The sequence below is a fragment of the Mobula hypostoma genome, chromosome 20 (genome assembly GCF_963921235.1).
Source record: "Mobula hypostoma chromosome 20, sMobHyp1.1, whole genome shotgun sequence".
In the NCBI taxonomy this organism is placed as follows: domain Eukaryota; kingdom Metazoa; phylum Chordata; class Chondrichthyes; order Myliobatiformes; family Myliobatidae; genus Mobula; species Mobula hypostoma.
Genome location: NC_086116.1, coordinates 57,790,329 through 57,810,038, shown reverse-complemented (window position 1 = coordinate 57,810,038; position 19,710 = coordinate 57,790,329). Strand labels below are relative to the sequence as shown.

The 19,710-nt window shown below is 44.6% G+C and overlaps 1 protein-coding gene across 2 annotated transcripts in view; it reads right to left on the bottom strand.

The window, feature by feature from the left end:
- The window catches only part of cax1 (cation/H+ exchanger protein 1), a 67,344-nt gene that overhangs the window by 8,890 nt on the left and 38,744 nt on the right, over positions 1 to 19,710 (bottom strand). For both annotated transcript variants that reach the window (XM_063073009.1, XM_063073010.1), the window contains 6 exons: positions 19,369 to 19,510; positions 8,596 to 8,779; positions 6,232 to 6,331; positions 5,065 to 5,183; positions 3,600 to 3,634; positions 2,473 to 2,585 (listed from right to left, as the gene is read on the bottom strand). In XM_063073009.1, coding sequence (XP_062929079.1) covers positions 2,473 to 2,585; positions 3,600 to 3,634; positions 5,065 to 5,183; positions 6,232 to 6,331; positions 8,596 to 8,779; positions 19,369 to 19,510 — 693 coding nt within the window. The remainder of the gene's footprint in view (positions 1 to 2,472; positions 2,586 to 3,599; positions 3,635 to 5,064; positions 5,184 to 6,231; positions 6,332 to 8,595; positions 8,780 to 19,368; positions 19,511 to 19,710) is intronic.

Below are 19,710 nucleotides of genomic sequence, written 5' to 3'. Positions count from 1 at the left end.
TTCCATCGCTCTCACAGGCAGTGCGTTCCAGTGCGGGAGGAGAAGATGGCGGTGCGCCTGCGCAGTCCTCCGGTGAAAAATTATATCGTATCTGTTAAATAGGGGCCGTGGACAATTCTGATTTGATGGAGAATGGACGTGAAAGCACAGAGGAACATCTGGAGAAATTTCTGAAACGTCCATTCACTGCTGTCGTTACTGCATGGTCGGGAATCTTTCGGAGGGTAGGCCTCAAAATCCCCGGCCTTGCCTGCTTTTGGCGACCGAGAAGGAGGTTGAATCATTCGGACAGAGATGGCGCTCAGTACTCGGTGTCGGAGAGCTGATCGGAGCTCGAAGTTTTCGGATGACTCAAGAGTTGGATTGTGGTCGGCATGGCAGGGAGAGTTTTCTTCCTCCTCCCGTCTGCGTGAGATGTGGGACATATGAGAGACTTTTAACTTTACTGTGCTCATGGACTTCTTATCCAAGTTATGGTAATTGTACACTGTTGTAACTATATGTTATAATTATGTGGTTTTGTTAGTTTTTTCAGTCTTGGTCTGTCCTGTGTTTTGTGATATCACACTGGAGGAAATAATGTATCATTCCTTAATGCATGCATTACTAAATGACAATAAAAGAGGACTACGTGTCTTCATAATCATAAAACAATAAAGGATCCCAAAGATCCACTCCCAAACTCTTACCAAGTACACAATCTCGAGTTGTATCTACCTCTGATATGGAAAAGTTTCTTGCAGTCTACCCTATCTCTAATTTTTATCTTCTTCAAATACATCCCTTCTGGACTTCTGCTCTATAGAAAAGCACCATGCACTATAAGGTTAGACTGGAGACACCATGTCTCTAGCCAAGCAAGAATCTTTTTTATATATATAAGTTTGGGAGTGGATCTTTGGGATCCTTTATTGTTTTATGATATTGTTATATATATAAAAAACTACCAAAGTTTATTCACACAAAAATACACAAAACGCAAACATCAAGTATTTACAAGACAGTGAACAAATTCAAATTAAAATATGATTATTACTGCCTATAAAACAGTCAATTCCTGGGGGGGGGGCCACCATTCCTGCAAATCCTCCATTGTGACTGCGTGCTCCCTCTCCAAGGACACCCGGGCATGAACGTATCCCCAGAAGCAGGGCAGGCAGCTGGCCTGGGCACAGCCAGCGACTGCCCACCACCTGCACTCCTAAATGGCCGTCCTGGCCAGGCCCAGGAGCAGGAACCTATTGGCCCAACACAACCCATGAAGACATGATCATTTGGAGTGTTTTGCTGTTTGTTTCCTCAGCCAAGAATTCAGAAATAGAAGAAGACCATCACTCGTTTCAAGCCTTCTCCACCATGCGGAGACACACCCATAAACATAACCTTTAGGGAGGGGACTTCCACTTTGCTATCTCTCTACACTTGAAACCTGGTTGGTTCACACCATCACCTCAATAGAACGCAAATGAGGGTTATGATCACCTTTCCTCCATCTACTGAACAAGCAACTTACCAAGATGTTCCCTTGATTAGAGAGCATGTTCAGAGTTCAAAGTAAATTTTATTATCGGAGTACATACATGTTACCATACACAATCCTGAGATTAATTTTCCTCGTGTCTTACAAGGAAAGGTTGAGCAAGCCAGGATGTTTCTCCTTGGAGCAAAGGATGTTGAGAGGTTACTTGCTAAAGGTGTACAAAGTGTGTGGAAGGACTGATAGAGTGGATAACCAGCGACTTTTTCCTAAACATAACTTTAGGATGATTGGTGGAAAGTAATAGGGGTGGGAGGAGATAAATGTCAGGTGTATTTTTTTTTAAACAGAGTGGTGGGTATATGGAACAGGAGTGGTGTAGAAGCAGAGTCATTGGGAAAATTTAAGAGATTCTACAAACAAGAAAATCTGCAGATGCTGGTAGTCCAATCAACACACACAAAATGCTGGAGGAACTCAGCAGGCCAGGCAGCATCTATGGAAAAAGAGTGCAGTCGACGTTTCGGGCTGAGATTCTTCAATCTGAAGGGAATCGGCCTGAAACATTGACTGCACTCTTTTTCCATAGATGTTGCCTGGCCTGCTGAGATCCCCCAGCGTTTTGTTTATGTGTTGCTTATGAGACTCTAATGGGTGAAAGAAAACTGAGGTCTATGTAGGAGCGAAGGGCTAGATTGATCTTAGATAGGATAAAAGATTTGCAAAACATCCTGGGCCGGAAAGACTGTTCTATGCTGTACTGTTTGGTGTTTATCAGTGGTATTAACAGGATGCACGGCAATCATGTGATTCATACCATCTCACTGAAAGTGCCCCCAAGTGAAGTGAAAAAACGTGGATCGATACAGGGTACATCTTTAACCAGGAGAGGGCAGTGTGCAAGTAAAGTGGTTTTTCCCTGCTGCCAACGCTATTTTAATGGTCAACCAAGAAAAAAAAACGCAACTTAACCAAAGTCGTGAAGAGCAACATACCATGACAGCCGCTGATATGAATATCATAGATGTGGGTATGAGTCTTCAGAGCAAAAATGAGACCAATCACATACGATGCCGGGAGAAGTATACACACAGTGTGGATTAGAGGCCTAAAGGACGAAGAAATAATGACCGTTAGAGGAAACAGCTATCTGTAGCATAGCAGAAATAATATCTTATATCAACAGTGCCTTATTATAGCCTTCACTCTGCCCAAAGATCACAAGAACCTCGAAAAAGCAACAGAAGGAACACTGACAGCGTGGCAAAAGGCAGGGGAGAGCACGGGCACGAGAGCGACACTCACACACAATGTGTGCAGAGAGATGAGGGATGGAGGACAAGGAACAGAGAGGATCTTTGGACAGACAGAACCACAGGGAGGAGGGAGGGGCAGCGAGAGCAAACAAGATAAATGAGATCATGTGCTGATTTAAAAGAACACTACAAGGAGTATTTCAGAAATAGAGCCATTGCCTGACTGGGAGCCAGTGTGGACCATGGGTAAATGGGGCAAAGGATATTGCCAGGAGGAATCTGGAGAACGTCAAGTTTAAGGGGCAGAGTGAGGGGGTAGGTTGGGACTACCTCAGTACAGTCAGGGGAAAAGAGAAGGCAAAGACAAGGCAATAAGCAGTGAGTAAGGTGAGAGATGGCTGGAGTCACCAACACCAATGGTGTCATATTTGATCCCGTGTCAGATAGCTATTGAGGAGGAAGACCGAGTCAGTGACAGGAAATGTGAAATACAACCGCACCTTGCCAATATTTAACTAGAGAATACCCTGCTCTTATACTCCTTTAATACCAGACAGTCTGATAAATTTACAATTTGTGAAGGAGTCAACAGAAGTGGTAGCAAGCAACATAACCCACATACATAGAGCCCAATTTCTACCGTTGGATAGTTAGGAGAATTACAACCAGTTCATACACATTTCTAGCCATTTTAGTTATTTATTTTATCAATTACTAGGACTAGGACTTTGACTGTTTCCATACATGTTCAGTCCCAGCATCTCCTTGTACCCCCACCACCTTTCATCATCACCAGTAATCTCCCCCCACCCCCCCAGTCGTAGCAGAGCAATTACAAGGCACCGCGTAATTTCCCGTGTACTTACTGGACGTGGCTGTGAAACAAGGCATTGTCCTGCAGCTGGGAGGAAGGAAAACAGGAGTGGTGAAATCCATCGGCTGCTTCAAGTTTCAATTGCCTCATCAATGCAATGACTGCAAAGCATCACTGAGACCGCATTAAATGAAAACAAGTCGCAGAACAGGGCTGGCAAAGGGAGTGGTGGTAGCAGAAATCAAAATACTGACCACACTGTACTGCAAAGCGGTGATTACATAGAACAGTACAGCTCAGAACAGTCCCTTCGGCCCACAATGCTATACCAACCTTTAACCTACCCCAAGATCAACCTAACTCTTCTCTCCCACGTAGCTCTCCATGGTTCTTAAATATCCCTAACGTGTCTGCCTGTACCACCGTCACAGGCAGGGCGTTCTGCACACCTACCACTCTGTGTTTAAACAAAACCTCCCTGACACCCCACTATACTTTTCTCCAGACATCTTAAAGTTATGCCCCTCGTATTAGCCATTGCCGCCCTGGAGAAAAGGTACTGGCTATCCACTCTATTGATCTTACAGATCTCTATCAAGTCACCTCTCATCCTCCTTCACTCCATAGAGAAGAACCCCATGTCACTCAACCTATCCTCATAAGACACGCTGGCTGATCCAGACAACCCCCGGTAAATCTTTTCTCCATCCTCGCTGAAGCCTCCACGTTCTTCCTATAATGAGGTGACCGGGACCGAACACAAACTTGCCAGCTGGCAATGAAACATGGGATATTAATTGTGCACATTAAGCACACTTGGTTACACACAGCAAGTCCTGTCAGAACTTTGTAACACCCTGTGCCTGGGACCCAGGAGAGGATACTACAGAAGGCAGAATGACTGGACACCAAAAAGAGATTTTTTACAATAAAATAAAGAATAACTCTAGTGCAACACACACAAGATGCTGGAGGAACTCAGCAGGCCAGGCAGCATTGATGGAAAAGAGCAAACAGTCGATGTTTCGGGCCGAGACCTCTCATCCGGACTGCCTGATCTGCTGAGTCCCTCCAGCATTTTGCAGCAGCTGCAGATTTTCTCGTGTTTGTGAATAACTTTTATGATTAAAAAAATCATAAAAAATAAACATACAAATACAATGCTGATAACTGGAAATAAGAACTGAAAATGCAGTAGACCTCTCATGTTGATTGGGTCCAAACCTAAATAATCTGGGCAAGATGTTGTCCAACCCCAACAGGAAAACTGAGCTTGTCTTCACTCGCAGACAAGAGGTAATGGATTCACATCAGGAGCAACTTGGACTGTACAGTGCACATCCCAAAACAGACATCACCATCAAGCCGGGAGGCTCCCGGGAGTTTTTGTTGCTTTTTCCCATCCACTCCTCTCCCCAAATGACTTCTGCACAACTCAGTATTTCCGAACTAGGAAACTAATTGGGCAAGACAGCAAGCTCGAGACGGTAGCAGTAATTAAGAGAGTAAGGCTATACCACACTGAAGTGACAGTCATCACATTCAAAGGGACCAGATTCATTCTGTGTTGAATTGGTGCAGCCTTGACAAATGAGGTTTCCGTAGGCTTTGGAGAAGAGAGTTGGTGCAAACACACCTGGAGAAATAAAAATAAAAACAAAACCAGCTATACGTTATCTTCTTTAACAGGTCACCTGTAGCCACAAAAATCACTGCCCCAGCAATTTCAGTGCAAGAGAATGTGACATCTTTAACAAATTCAGATCTTGGCCTGTCCACCCAGATTTGCTCCCAACAATTATGTATGACTGATTGTGAAAGCAACTTTTCCCTGAAGACAGACACAAATTCTGGCCAAAGGAATGATGATCCTAATTACCAGATCCACACACTAGACCCTCCCCCCACCTTCTTTACAGGGCCTCTGCCCCCTCCCTCTTCAGTCCTGACAAAGGATTCCAGCCCAAAACTTTGACTGATCGTTTCCACAGATGCTGCTGGACCTGCTGAGTTCCTCCAGCGTGCTGTGAGTGTTCCACACACTAGATAAGAGTGCCCATAGCAAGTCCCAATCCGCAGTCATCCTCAACCATCTAAAAACTTTTATTTGGTGTGGAAATGATGATTATTTCCCAACTCTAATAAAATCCCACTTTTCTAGAGCAGGAACCAAGGAATGATGGAAGTGTAGTGCGAGCCACTTCAATATTTAACGAGATCAGGAAGAAATTTTTAAATTTATTAAAGAGAAAAAGAACCTAGTATTTCATCTCCTCAATGACTATGGACCAGAAAGAATTTAAAATAGTGTGTTAAATTTTTGATTCACAATGAATCAATGGATATAAAGCAATGCCGGGTAAATGGACTTGATCAGCCATAACCTGACTGGATGATTGTGGAATCGAGAGGCTGCAACTCATCCAACTGAATCCATTCTCTGAGATACTAAGACCAAGCAATGCCCCCTCAACATGGGCTTTGAATTTGAAAAGAACATTATTCCACCTAATGACAACAGCTAGTCCCTCACAAATGAGCATATTAGACTGGAAACATGGTGTGAATCTCATATATTATGTTTGAGTTTGTACCGTCTCCAAGTGGTACCTTTAGTAGGCGTTTTCGGTCGAGAGCACAGAGTTGTAACGTCAGGATAATCAGGCGCCCACCTCCACACCTACCTCCCACGGATATGAAGAGCAACGCTGAGCTGATGCCAGCCGACCGGCTGTTGAACCGCTGCTCCTGGTGCTTGCAACCTCCGATCACCATGGAGATACCCTGGACGACAAGTTGCCCGTCAGTTTCTGCTGCAAAACGAACTAAACCGCAGGGATTTACAAAGCTCACAGTTTCCAGAATCTCTTTAAAATTTAGGAAGTAGCAGATTTACTCCACCGGACCATATTCCGCAACCCACACTTTGCATTACAACTCTATAAAAAAGTTAACCCAGACACAACAGCGAAGGTCAAACAAAGCCCCTGGGCTGTCTGCAAACCCTACTTCAGCACGTCCTGTAATTTACAGGGGAACACCTCAACCTGCATTCTCCAAATTTTAAGGTGACTGGAGGGAAGTTCAGGGAGCTGTCAGGAGGTATTTTCTTATTAATATAGAGGGGCAAGTGACTGGGGTGGCGGTTGAGGCTGATGCAACAGGGGGCATTTAAAGGACTCCTAGGCACGTGGATGAAAAGAAAATGGAGGGAAATGGGCTATGTAGCAGGGAAGGGTCAGATTGAACACGGAGTTGGCTTGGGTGCAACACAGAAGCACAGCGGTTAGCGTAACTCAATTACAGCACCAGTGATCCCTTGCTGTCTGTGAGGAGTTTGGACGTTCTCCCTGACACCGCGTGGGTACCTCCCACGTTACAAGGACGTGTGCGTAAGTAGGTTAATTGGTCAGACAGGTGTAAATGGGCGATATAGGATCGTTGGGTCGTTACTGTGCTGTATCCCTAAAACACAACCAAAAGTCCAGAAAACCAGATAATCCTCTACATTCAGGACTTGGTGCTGGTTAAGCAGTCTTACCGTAGCAGGGCAGAACCTTAAACGAAGGTGCTACATTCAAAAACTTATCCCTACTGCCCAGTGAGAGGCCTGGAGATGAGAGATTTGGTTACAAAGCGATATGGTTGCAGAGCCAGTACTGATTCATGAGAAGTCCAATTTCGCAGGCGTGAGAGAGAGTTAGAGGTCAGATAAGTGGCAAATGACTGGATCAGTTCTTCTCCTGACCAAGAGAATTTTAACACTGCAGACTAAAGTTTCCATTAGACCACAAGTCATAGGAGCAGAATTAGGCCATTTGGCCCATCAGGTCTGCTCCCATCATAGGTGATATATTTTCACTCACAAACCCCATTCTCCTGCCTTCAACCCATAACCTTCGAAGCCCTTTCTAATCAAGAACCTAGCAATATCTGCTTTAAAAATACCTTATGACTTGGCTTTCACAGAAGTTTGTAGCAATGAGGTGGAGTTTAGGAGGGTTAATGGCGTCTAACAGCAACTCCTCTGCTTGCATCTTTGGAAACAGCTCTATTTCCATCTTTAATATCTCTATTTTTCCCTTTCGGGGTTCTTTTGAAGACCCTGACCTGGAGTTACATGCTGACTACAGTTCTTTGTGGAAATGGGACCTGCTCTCGGGGTTCCATAACTGGCCATTGTTTGGCACACCAATAACTCGGCCTAAGAGTCAGGCTCGGATTTGGAAGCCTAGGATCTTGGGGCTCTGGAGCCGGGTGGATTGAGCGGTGTCACGGCAGGAGACCTGTGTGTCGTCGGGGGAGTCGAAATACCCGGGATCTTTGCGATCTTCAGACAGAGCTCCAACAAAGCGACGTAACGGACTTTTAACATCATAAACCAGTGAGTTGTTTGTTATGTCTCCCTGCTCGCTGGGAAAATGGAGACATCTCTTTCTCCTTTATTAGGGAGCGAGAACCTGCGGTATGTCGAATACCGGGTGAAACGCCAAGTCTTTGGGGTAACCGCAAGTCTGTGTCTTTACTGTTGCTTTGCTCACGCTTGAGGGATCAGTGGCGAGTGCCAATGCTTTTTTCTGCCGGTGTGGGGAGGGGGGATTGTTGCTTGCGGCCACTTACGCACGGGGTGGGGGAGCTGGGGGAGGGACTTTGGAGTTTTAACATTTAACTATCATTCATTCTTTGGGGCACTCCTGTTTTCGTGGATGCTTGTGAAGAAAAAACATTTCAGGATGTATATTGTATACATTTTTCTGACATTAAATTGTACCCCTAAACCTTTGAATTTCACAGATTCACCAATGCTCCGGCTAAAGAAAATCCTCATCTTTGATCTAACGGGACATTCTTTTATTCCGAGTCTGTGCCCCCTCGTCCAAGACTGTCTCAGTAGTGGAAACATCCTCTCCAGCTCCGCATTCTCTAGGCTTTTCAATATTTGGTAGGTTTCAATGAGATCCCCCAACTCATTCTTCTAAACTCCAGCCAGTACTGGTCCCAAATGCACCTCATGAGCCAGGCAAAAGCAAGCAACTCGAGTAACGTACCGGAATAAAGAGGACACATCCCAACAAGGTTCCAGTCAGGGCGCTTTTCACCACTTCCTCATAACACTTGTTCCCTTTACGGCTGCCTTTGATCAGAGCGGTGATGTAGAAGGTCAACTCGGTGATGGAACCAAACGTGGCGTTCACTACTGCACCTACCGCAAAGTTACTCTGTGCTGAGATGCTGAAGACGAGCAGATTTAAATCACCGTATGTTAGAACATTTTAAATAAACCTGAGTCAACCATTTTCAATAGGCAGGGAGAAATGAGCACAGGTAGAAAGGCAACGTAATGGCTAACATAACGTCTTACAGTGCTAGAGATTCGAGTTCTATTCCCTGTCTGTAAGGAGCTTGTAGGTTCTCCCCGGGACCTCAGGGGTTCCCTCCAACATTCCAAAGGCATGGTTTTGCGTTAGTAAGCTGTGGGCATGCTACCTTGGTGCCAGAAGCACAACAACAATTGTGAGCTGCCCCCAGCACTAACTCAGATTGCATTTGTTGTTGAAGCAAATGATGCACATTTCGTTCTGTTGTACGTGTGACAAATCAAGCTAATCCTTACATCTTTAATGGTTTCAGAATGCAACAGGGTGTTGTGCAATGAACCAGAATTGATTGAAGAGCTTAAGGTAAAAGAACCCTTAGGGGAAGGTGATCATAATATAACCAGAACTGATTGGAAAAGAACACTGGCAGCAATGACGACAGAGCAGCAATGGCTGGAATTTCTGGAAGCAATATGGAAGGCACAGGATATATACATCCCAAACAAAGAAGAAGTACTCTAAAGGAAAGATGACACAACCGTGCTAACGAGAAATTAAAGTGTAAGAGAGAGCAAATAATAGAACAAAAATTAGTGGGAAGTTCAGACGATTGGGAAGCTTTTAAAAACCAACAGAAGGAAACTAAAAAGTCATTAAGGAATACAAAAGTAAGCTAGCCGATAATATTAAAGAAGATACCAAAAGTTTCTTCAGATACATAATGTGTACAGGAGAAGTGAGAGTGGACCATTGGAAAATGATGCTGGAGAGGTTGTAGTGGGGGACAACAAAATGGCAGACAAACTAAATAAGTATTTTGCATCAGTTTTCACTGTGGAAGATACTAGCAGTATGGTGGAAGTTCCAGGTGTCGGGGGCATGAAGTGTCTGAAGTTACCATTACTAGAGAGAAGGTTCTTGGGAAACTGAAAGATCTGAAGTTACATAAGTCACCTGGACCAGAGGGTGTACACCCCAGAGTTCGGAAAGAGATAGCTGAAAAGATTGCAGAGGCATCAGTAATGATCTTTCAAGAATCACTGGATTCTGGAATGGTTTTGGAAGACAGGAAAATTGCAAAAGTCACTCCACTCTTCAAGAAGGGAGGGAGGCAGTAGAAAGTAAACTATAGGCCAGTTAGTCTGATCTCAGTGGTTGGGAAGATGTTGGAGTTAAAATTTAAGGATGAAGTCTCAGATTACTGAGAGGCACATGATAAAATAGACCATAGTCAGCATGATTTCTTCAAGGGAAAATTTTGCCTGACTAATCTGTTGGAATTCTTTGAAGAAATAACAAGCAGGATAGACAAGGAGAACTGATTGATGTTGTGTACTTGAATTTTCAGAGGGACTTTGACAAGGTGTCACACATGTGGCTGCTTAACAAGCTACAGGAAAGATTCTAGCATGGATAAAGCAGTGGCTGATTGTCAGGAGGTAAAGATTGGGAATGAAGGGAGCCTTTTCTGACTGGCTGCTGGTGACTTGTGGTGTTCCACAGGGGTCTGTGTTGTGAGCAATTCTTTCTACATTATATATCAATGATTTGGATGATGGAATTGAAGGCTTTGTTGCAAAGTTTGCAGATGATATGAAGACAGGTGGAGGGGCAGGTGATCTTGAGGAGGTAGAGAGGCTACAGAAGGATTTAAACAGATTAGGAGAATGCGCCAAGAAATGGTAGCTGGAATATAGTATTGGGAAGTGTATGGTCATGCACTTTGGTAGAAGAAATGAAAGGGTTGACTATTTTCTAAAAGGAGGTGCAAAGGGGCTTGCAAGTCCTTGTCCAGGATTCCCTAAAGGTTAATTTGCAGGTTGAGTGTGGCAAGGAAGGCAACTGCAATGGTAGCATTCATTTCAAGAGGACTAGAATATAAAAGCAAGGATGTAATGTTGAGACTTTATGAAGTGCAGGTGAGGCCTCACTTGGAGTACCGTCAGCAGGTTTGGGCTCCCTATCTTAGAAAGGATGAGCTGAAACTGGAGAGGGTTCAAAGGAGTTCACGAAAATTATTCCAGGATTGAATGGCTTTTCATATGAAGAGCATTTGATGGCCTATATTCATTAGAATTCAGAAGAATGAGGGGTGACCTCATTAAAGCCTATCGAATGGTGAAAGGCCTTGATAAAGTGGATGTGGAGAGGATGTTTCCTATAGTGGGAGAGTCTAAGACCAAAGGACACAATCTCAGTATGGAGAGGTATCATTTTAGAAAAGAGATGAGGAGGAATTTCTTTAGCCAGAGAGTGGTGAATCTGTGGAATTCTTTGGCTCAGGCAGCTGTGGAGGCCAAGTCTTTAAGTCTATTTAAAGTAGAAGTTGATAGATTCTTGATTGGTCAGGGCATGAAGGGATACGGGGAGAAGGCAGGAGACTGGGACTGAGAGGAAAATTTGGATCAGCCATGAAGAAATGGTGGAGTAGACTCAATGATTGTAGCCATGACTGCAAAATTAAAGAGAAACCTGGCACACAGGAATTCCTGGATACAAAGGGATCACGGGTTTAACATTCCACAAATGCCGGAGTATCGCAGTCATTACATGTGACATTGCTAAAGGGTGAAGCTGCAATACTTCCTTTGGAGTAACACTACATAACGCTGCTGTCATTCAGCTGTCGTCAATTGAGGTCTTACATAAGATCGAACACAAGCTGGCCTCTGGAGGTAAAGCATGTCAGCAGTTGGTTATATTGTGAAGCACAAACACAAGCAACATATGATGCATTTTGCTTTCAAATTCAAGTTAAATTTTGAAATCTGAACACCCCTCTTTTGTCTCCCATGCAAGGCTAACCAGTCCAAATTATTTTTTAAGTCACAGGAGACAGGAGATGCTGATATCCGGAGCAACAAACCATCTACTGGAGGAACTGAGTGGGTCAGGCAGCATCTGTGTCTGTCTCCATCTATCATCCATCTGTCCTTGTCTCCCAACTCCGCATCTCCCCCCTCCTCTACCTGGCTCGAGTTGTCTACCCTTGCCCAGTCCACCAATCAGCTCTGGAGCCCCAGTCTCAACACTCTCCCTCTTTGTATCCTGGCCACCTCTCCACTCCACTCAGTTCCGATATAGAATTGACCCAGAATGTCAACAATTCTCCCCTACTGCTGAGGATGCACTTGACACACTGAGTCTCTCCAGTGGGATGTGCGACCTTCCCACTCACAGTTCTGACAAGTAAGGATATAAGGGCAATGGAGATGGGGCAATGAGAGGTTAACCATCACAAAGCAGCCATTCAGCCAACAGGCGAGTGACCCATTGATTTTATAATTGGGGAAGTGGTTGACAATGTTGAAAAATCCGAAATCTCTTAAGAGAATTAAACACTAGGACCACATTCAAAGTGGTCACTAATCAGTCCAGTAAAACTTACTCTGGAGAAATTTTATGTAAAAAGTGTTAAGAACTGAGGCCCTAATACCACAAGCTGTGTTCAAGGTGACTAGTTTAGATGCACCACAGAGCCACAGAGGGAACCCGTTAGGCAAGGGAACATGTCAATGAAGCCAAATCATCAATTAGGCCAGAGAGCACACTGTGACTTTATCTCCTCTGCCATGCCCTGCAGTAGAGTCTAGAAGATTCCAGGAAGGCCAAAGAGCAACACTGTGATATCATCTCGGTTGTATCTTTGCACAACTATGGGGGATGGGGCATGAGAGAAGGTGCCGGGGGGAGGGTCATTGCTCTAAAAGAAATAGATTCATACATTACACTTCTACCCCCCCCTTTAGATTAATGCAACGTAACATTTTTTATGCATAAAACATTCAGCTTCCCTTCCACAAACCCACTATATTGCAAATAAACATGCTTTCATACTAACAGTCCATAACTAACTTCACTGTTCTAAAGGTTCAGTCTTTAGGGTGGTGTTGTTTCTTTCAAGATGGTGCCTCTGGACCAGCAGAGAGGCATCAGGTTTGGCAGGTGTCTTGTCTAAGACAACGTTCTCAGTTTACGGTGTGACGTTGTTGTCAGTGATATCATCACTGAGAGGCAAGTCTGGTGACTGTAATGTGTCCGACTTGTTGGAGGAGGTTGACTCAGGTGTGTCCTTCAGCTGAACATCCAGCATCTGGTCCACATGACATCTCCATGTCTGATCCACCACGTACATCAATGCTCCAGTTTGTAGCTGTCCTACCAGGTGTCCACTTGTCTTCTCAATAATCACTCGCTGGGACTTCCAGTCCAATCTCGAAGCTCCTTGTTGCTTCACTTGGCAACTGGTTGGACTGTTTATTCTGCACTTCCCTGCATAGATCTGGTTTCTGGAGGTCTACGCGAGATCCCAGATTCCTGTTCATGAACAGCAATGCAGGTGTTTGACCTGTCCTTACATGAACAGAGTTCCGATACACAAAAAACAAACCATCCACCTTCTGCTGTAGAGAAATGCCCTCCTTCTCCATTGCTTTAATGGACTTCTTGGAGGTTTGGACACACCTTTCAGCCAACCCATTCGCTGCTGGGTGGTGAGGGAAGAGCTGACTTGCCATTTTTCTTCATGAACAATCTGAAGAGTTCAGACATGTATTGTGGTCCGTTGTCACTCGCAATTTGTTCTGGTAAGCCGTTTCCAATGAACATAGTCCTCAGGGCGGAGACAGTCTTTGCTGAGGTGGTTGACTTCATTGGTATAACCATTTCAAATGAGCATCCACAGTAAACAGAAACATGGAGTCCATGAATGTCCAACAAAGTCAATATGTACTCTTTGGCATGGTGAAACTGGTCTCTCCCATGGATTTAACAGTGCCTGTGAGGATGCATTTTGAATTTTTTGGCATCCACAACAGCTTTTGGCCAAGTCTTCAATCTGTTTACCTATTCCTTTCTCAAACATCTTCTCATTAGCAGTAAGCAGTTGTGCCAGTCTCTGGTTAGAGCTTCCATTTGGGCTGCAGCTGCCCGTTGATGTCACACTAAGGGCTTTGCTTGAGTGCCAGTCGAGTTGGATTTTTCTCAACCATTCAAAAAGTCCAAGAAGTGCTGGCCCTCCAATTGTCAGTACACAAAGCTCTAATGTCTGGCTTCCGTCTGTCATATTTAGTTTCAGTTTGCCTTTGGGAGACACATTTTTCACCCATGTAAGTCTTTAGCACCACCAAGGTCTTCTCTAATGGTATCTTAGTAACTAGTCTGTTGTCATCAGCCTCTAGAACTATGGATAAAGGTGACCCTGTATCCAGCTTTATTTTCAGTTTTATACCCGGCACTTCTATTGTGATCCAAATGATTTTGTGATCTGCTTCAGTTATACTATGCAGTTCCAGGCATGACAGTTCACCCTTGTCAGACTCCATGTTGTCTGATTCTGTTTTACATTCAGTAACTTTATGTATTTGCTTAGTTTTGTGTTTGAGATTTTTCACTCAGTTGTGCTTTTTGTCTGCCTTGCACATTCTCTCTATGTGACCTTGTCTGTGACACTTCCTGCAGACCTTTTCTTTTTCATTTGTATCATGGGAGGATTTGCCACGTCAATAACATTTTTGGCTTTTCGCACCATTCAGGGACATCTTGAGCATTTCACAATCTAAACTCCCATTCTATAGTTCTGCTGCAGTCTCTAACAATATTGTAATGATCAATGCCTGTCCCAAGGTTAAGTCTCTTTTGGATAGTAGCCTCTTTTGAGTGCTTTGACTATGCATCCCACATACAAGCCTGTCCCTTAATGCATCAGAAAGTCCATCTCTAAAGTCACAGTACTGGGAAAGTTTGTGTAGTTCTGCAATGTATTCAGAAATACTTTCATCTTTTGACAGGTTCCTTTTGTAAAATCTAAATCTCTCAGCTATTACCAGTGGTTTAGGGTTCAAATCCTCAGGACATCACTGCAGGAGTTCCTCAGGGAAAGTGTCCTAACCATCTTCACCTGCTTCATCAATGACCTTCCTTCCATCATAAGGTCAGAAGTGGGGATGTTCGCAGACAACTACACAATGTTCCGCACCATTCGTGACTCCTCAGACAGTGAAGCAGTTCACACCCAAATGCAGCAGGACATGGACAATATCCAGAGTTAGGCTGACAAGTGACAAGTAACATTCGAGCCACGCAAGTGTTAGGCAATGACCAGCTCCAACAAGAGAGGCTCTAACCATCGTCCCTTGACATTCAGTGGCATCACCATCACTGAATCCCCTACTATCAACATCCTGGGGGTTACCATTGACAGGAAATTGAACTGGTCTAGCCACATAAACAGAGCAGTCAAAGGCTAGGAATCCTGCCGTGTGTAACTCACCTCCTGACTCCCCAAAGCCTGTCCATCATCTACAAGGCTCAGATACGGAGTGTAATGGAATACTCGTCACTCGCCTGGATGAGTGCAGCTCCATCAACACTCAAGAAGCTCGACACCATCCAGCCCAAGGCAGCCCACTTGATAGATACCCCTTCCACAAGTATCTAATCCCTCCAACATCAATGAGCAGTCACAGCAGTGTGTACTATCTACAAGATGCACTGCAACAACACACCAAATTTCCTAAGGCAGCACCTTCCAGCCCCACGGCAACTACCATTTAGAGGGATGAAAACAGCAGACACCTGGGAACACCACCACTTGGAAATCCCCCTCCAAGTCACTCACCATTCTGACTTGGAAACATATCACCATTCCTTCATTGTCACTGGGTCAAAATCATGGAATCCCTCCCTGACAGCACTGTGAGTGTATCCTCAGCTCAGGGACTGCAGTGGTTCAAGGTGGCAGCTCATCACCACCTTCTTGAGGGTAACTGGGGATGGGCAATAAATGCCGGCTTATCTGGCGACACCCATATCCCATAAATGAATAAATAATGAAAAGTAATTTTTTAAAAAGTGTAACAATTTCGTCAAACATCTTGCTTGCTGGCTTTGCAGGGGTTACTAGGTTGCGTAAGAGACTGTACGTCCTTGGGCCCATTAAGCTAGGAAGTGTAGGGGCTTCCTTTCGCCTCTCCACATTGTTTGCACAACACAACAGTTCAACCTCTCGATATATAATACCTACCATTATTAGTGGTAGCCTTCATTAGTGCTATCAAATTTGTCAACTTCCCCAAATGAAGCCATTGTCTCATTATTTTCACTTTAAATTCAGCACGCCTCTCACTGTTACTCATGGGATGTTCAGCTTTCTCATACAGTTTAACTCTCACTGTGTCCCATAATTGTCGGTGCAGCTCGTGATATTTTCTGATATTCTGGTTTGTACTCATCACCAATTTGTTGTATCTGAGCACAAAAAGGCTCGCACTCGGGAGGTGGCATTAACTGGTATATTCGCATTGGGGAGAGAGAGACACAGAGAACAACACACATGCGTAGACAACAGATCAATACATAGTGCTAAGTGGGGGGGGGGGCTATTGCTCTAAAAGAAATAGATCCATACATTACAATCTCCTCCATGGCCTCGAATAGATTCTAGAAGATGCCAGGAAGGCCAGAGAGTAGCATATGATATCATCTCCTCCTCCGTGGTCTAGAAGATTCCAAGAAAGCCAGAGAACAAGCCACAATATCTTAAACCGGTTGAAATGAGGGTGTTGAGGTTTCTTTGGGCAATTCCCAAACTAGCCCACTGGAAAGTGATAGCAAGGAGCAAACCTTTGGGGGAGAAAACTAGCCACTGACATCACTGGAAATATTTGTAAATGGATCCACTTATTCCTTGGAAGAGTAAGGTAGTTTCACTTTAATTGCAGAGCAAATATCACGAAAGAGGAAGTGATGGTTGAGTTTTCTCTGACAGAATCAGGAGAGGTGAAGCAATGTGAATTAAAGACTGCAAAGTAACACGGTGTGTTCTGACTCACAGAGTTTCCATTACGTTCGAAAAGTGATCAATCCAGTCTTCTCGTTGCTGACAGCACTGCTACAGGATTCCCAAGTAATGCTCCTTTCAGCTCTTCAATTGGCAGTGGGGGTGTAAGTCCAGGGTTTTTAAAAAATATATACTTTGTAACTGAAAACAAGTGTTGGAGATTTTACCAACAATTCCAAGATCTCCAGGCACACTGGATGTAGTCATGGGAAAGTAACTGAACAGCCAATCACCTGACGGCACCCTTTCAAATCTCAGGCTTTATTAGAGATGACTGAGCACAGGCAGGTTTCTGGCTTCTTGTCCCAGTCCCATACACTCAGGTGTACATTACTCGGAGCCAAATTCTGCCATCTAGCAGCACTGCTCCCTTGCCTGCTTTTCCATTCCTGCCTGCCACTCTCGTCATACGGTACTTTCCCATGCAACCAGAATAGATACAATGCCCAACTTTTAACCCCTTCCCTTCCCAACATCCAGGAACACAGATAGCCTTTCCAGATGTGGTCCTGATTCACCTGCATTTCTCTCAATCTACTGTAACCCATTCCGTAGTCCCTACTGTGGTCTCCTCTACAATGGATAAACCAAACTGAGATAGGGCAGTCGCTTCAAGAAGCAACTGCATTCAGTCCCCAACGCTGATCCAAAGCCAACAGTTGTCCACCACACCACCCTGACTTGTTCCTCTGTGACCCTCCTACACTAACAGTTGGCTGCTTCTTCTGTTTTAGTTATTACTGTATTCTAAACATTTGTTGAGTATGCCCACAAGAAATTAATCTCAGGGTTGTATATGGTGACATATGTGTACTCTGATTAAAGAAAAACTTATTTTGAACTTCTTTACTTTGTGTTGGCACGTGGCCAAGTGGTTAAGGTGTTCGTCCAGTTACCTCAAGGTCACTAGTTCGAGCCTCAGCTGTGGCGTGTTTGTGCCCTTGAGCAAGGCACTTAACCACACATTGCTCTAGTGTCTGTGCGAGGAGTGGCGCCCCACATAGACTTCCAATCTGCGCCTTGTAGGGCCCGACGCAGGCCTCTCATGGTCTGAGTTGACGTTCCCTCCCCTCCCCTCTACCTTCTCTGCTATTGAAAAGCAACACGTTTTCTGTTGCTCAGTTCTAACAAAGGGTGTTGAATCTGAATCTGTTCCTTAGCTGCCTGACCTGCTGAGTGTTTCTAGCTGTTCACGTTTCTTTATTATTCCGAATGACTTCCATTGTGGTAAGAAAATGGAGAGAAGAGTTCATCTTATCCATTGTAAACACAAAATACTCTGCAGATGCTGGGGTCAAAGCAACACTCACAACACGCTGGAGGAACTCAGCAGGTCGGGCAGCATCCGTGGAAATGATCAGTCGATGTTTCATCAGGACTGATGAAGGGTTCCGGCCTAAAACGTTGACTGATCGTTTCCACGGATGCAGTCCGACCTGCTGAGTTCCTCCAGCATGTTGTGAGTGTTATCTTATCCATTGTGATGCTTCGCACTGTGGTTTTCCGATCCTACTCCAGCACGCTCTTTCTGCGGACCGTCCCAGGATGAGCTGCAAGCTGCCCACAGAAAAAATGCTTTCGAAGACGTTGGGGAAGGTAGTAGATGGACAGCTTAGAAATTTGCACCATCAGCTCACCGCGTTTCAGAATCAGCATTATTATCACTGATGTACTGTACGTTGTGGCACTTGTTATTTTGTGGCAACAGTACAAAGCAAGATAACAACACTGTAAGTTACAATTAAAATGAAATGAAATGAATAGTGCTAAAGAGGAATTCTGAGGTAGTTTTCATGGACCGTTCAGCAGTCTGATGGGAGGGGGAAGTTGTTGTTCCTATAACCTGGGTTATCAGGCCTCTGTACCTCCTCCCGATGGTAGTATTGAGAAGAGGGTATGCCCTGGATGGTGATGCAGCCTTCTTCAGCCATCGCCTTTTGAAGACGCCCTGGACCGTGGAAAGACTAGTGTCTGTGATGCAGCTGGCTGAGACGACAACCCCAACAGCCTCTATCAAACCCTCCATATCAGGCTGTGATGCAGTCAGTCCGAATGCTCTCCACTGTACAGCTGTAGAATTTGCTGCCTTTGGTGACATACCAAAACTCGTCAAACTCCTAACACAGTATAATCATTGCCATGCCTTCTCTGTGATGTTTGAATAGCCACTGTTTGAATACTCTTTTGCAAGTACAGTCGGCCCTCCTTATCTGCCAGTTCCACATGCACGAATTCAACCAACCGCAAATCGGGAAAACCCGTAAGTTCTCTCTCCAGCATCCGTGTCTTTTGGTATCTGCGGGGGGGGGAGGGGCGGGGGTCTCGGAACCAATTCCTCGCGGATAAGGAGGGCCAACTGTAGTTAATATTCCAAAACCAAATAACCAGTTTACCTTATTTTTATGTTAATTCAAACATGTCTGGGACAGTTCTCCCATAAAGAACAGCAGCCACTCCGTGAGTCACTCAATCTTCCTGACTCATTTATGTGGAAGAATATACAAATAAAGAGGGAATACCAGGGATGATATAGGAGAGGGGTTGGGGAAGGTTGGGGGGAACTGGCTGCAAGAGGGGTAATATGAAACAACAGAAAGGGACAGTTTCCCTGCATGCCCTGTTCCTCTGAGGAGATACCAAAAGTAAAACAAAGTTGTGCTTACCTGGCGATGGCCATTCCGATGTAGTAGGACAGGGGAATTATTGCCAGGATCGATAGAGCAAACTTGACCGGTGAACTGGCATAGTGATTCTCCGTGTCAGCATACCCCAAAACCAGAGCAACTACTACTAAAGGAAGCAGATCTGAAGAACCAGTTAAAGAAATGACCAGATACAGAAACAGGATAAAGTCTCTCAAATTCAAGAATCCACATCGCAGTGGCGTGGAGGCAGATTCAGATTTGCTCCTGACTAAGAACTGATTCTAAACTTTGAGCAGAGTGGTGCTGACCACTTGTGGCTGGTGACATTTCTAAGCAACAAAAAAGCCTGAGGAAAAAAAA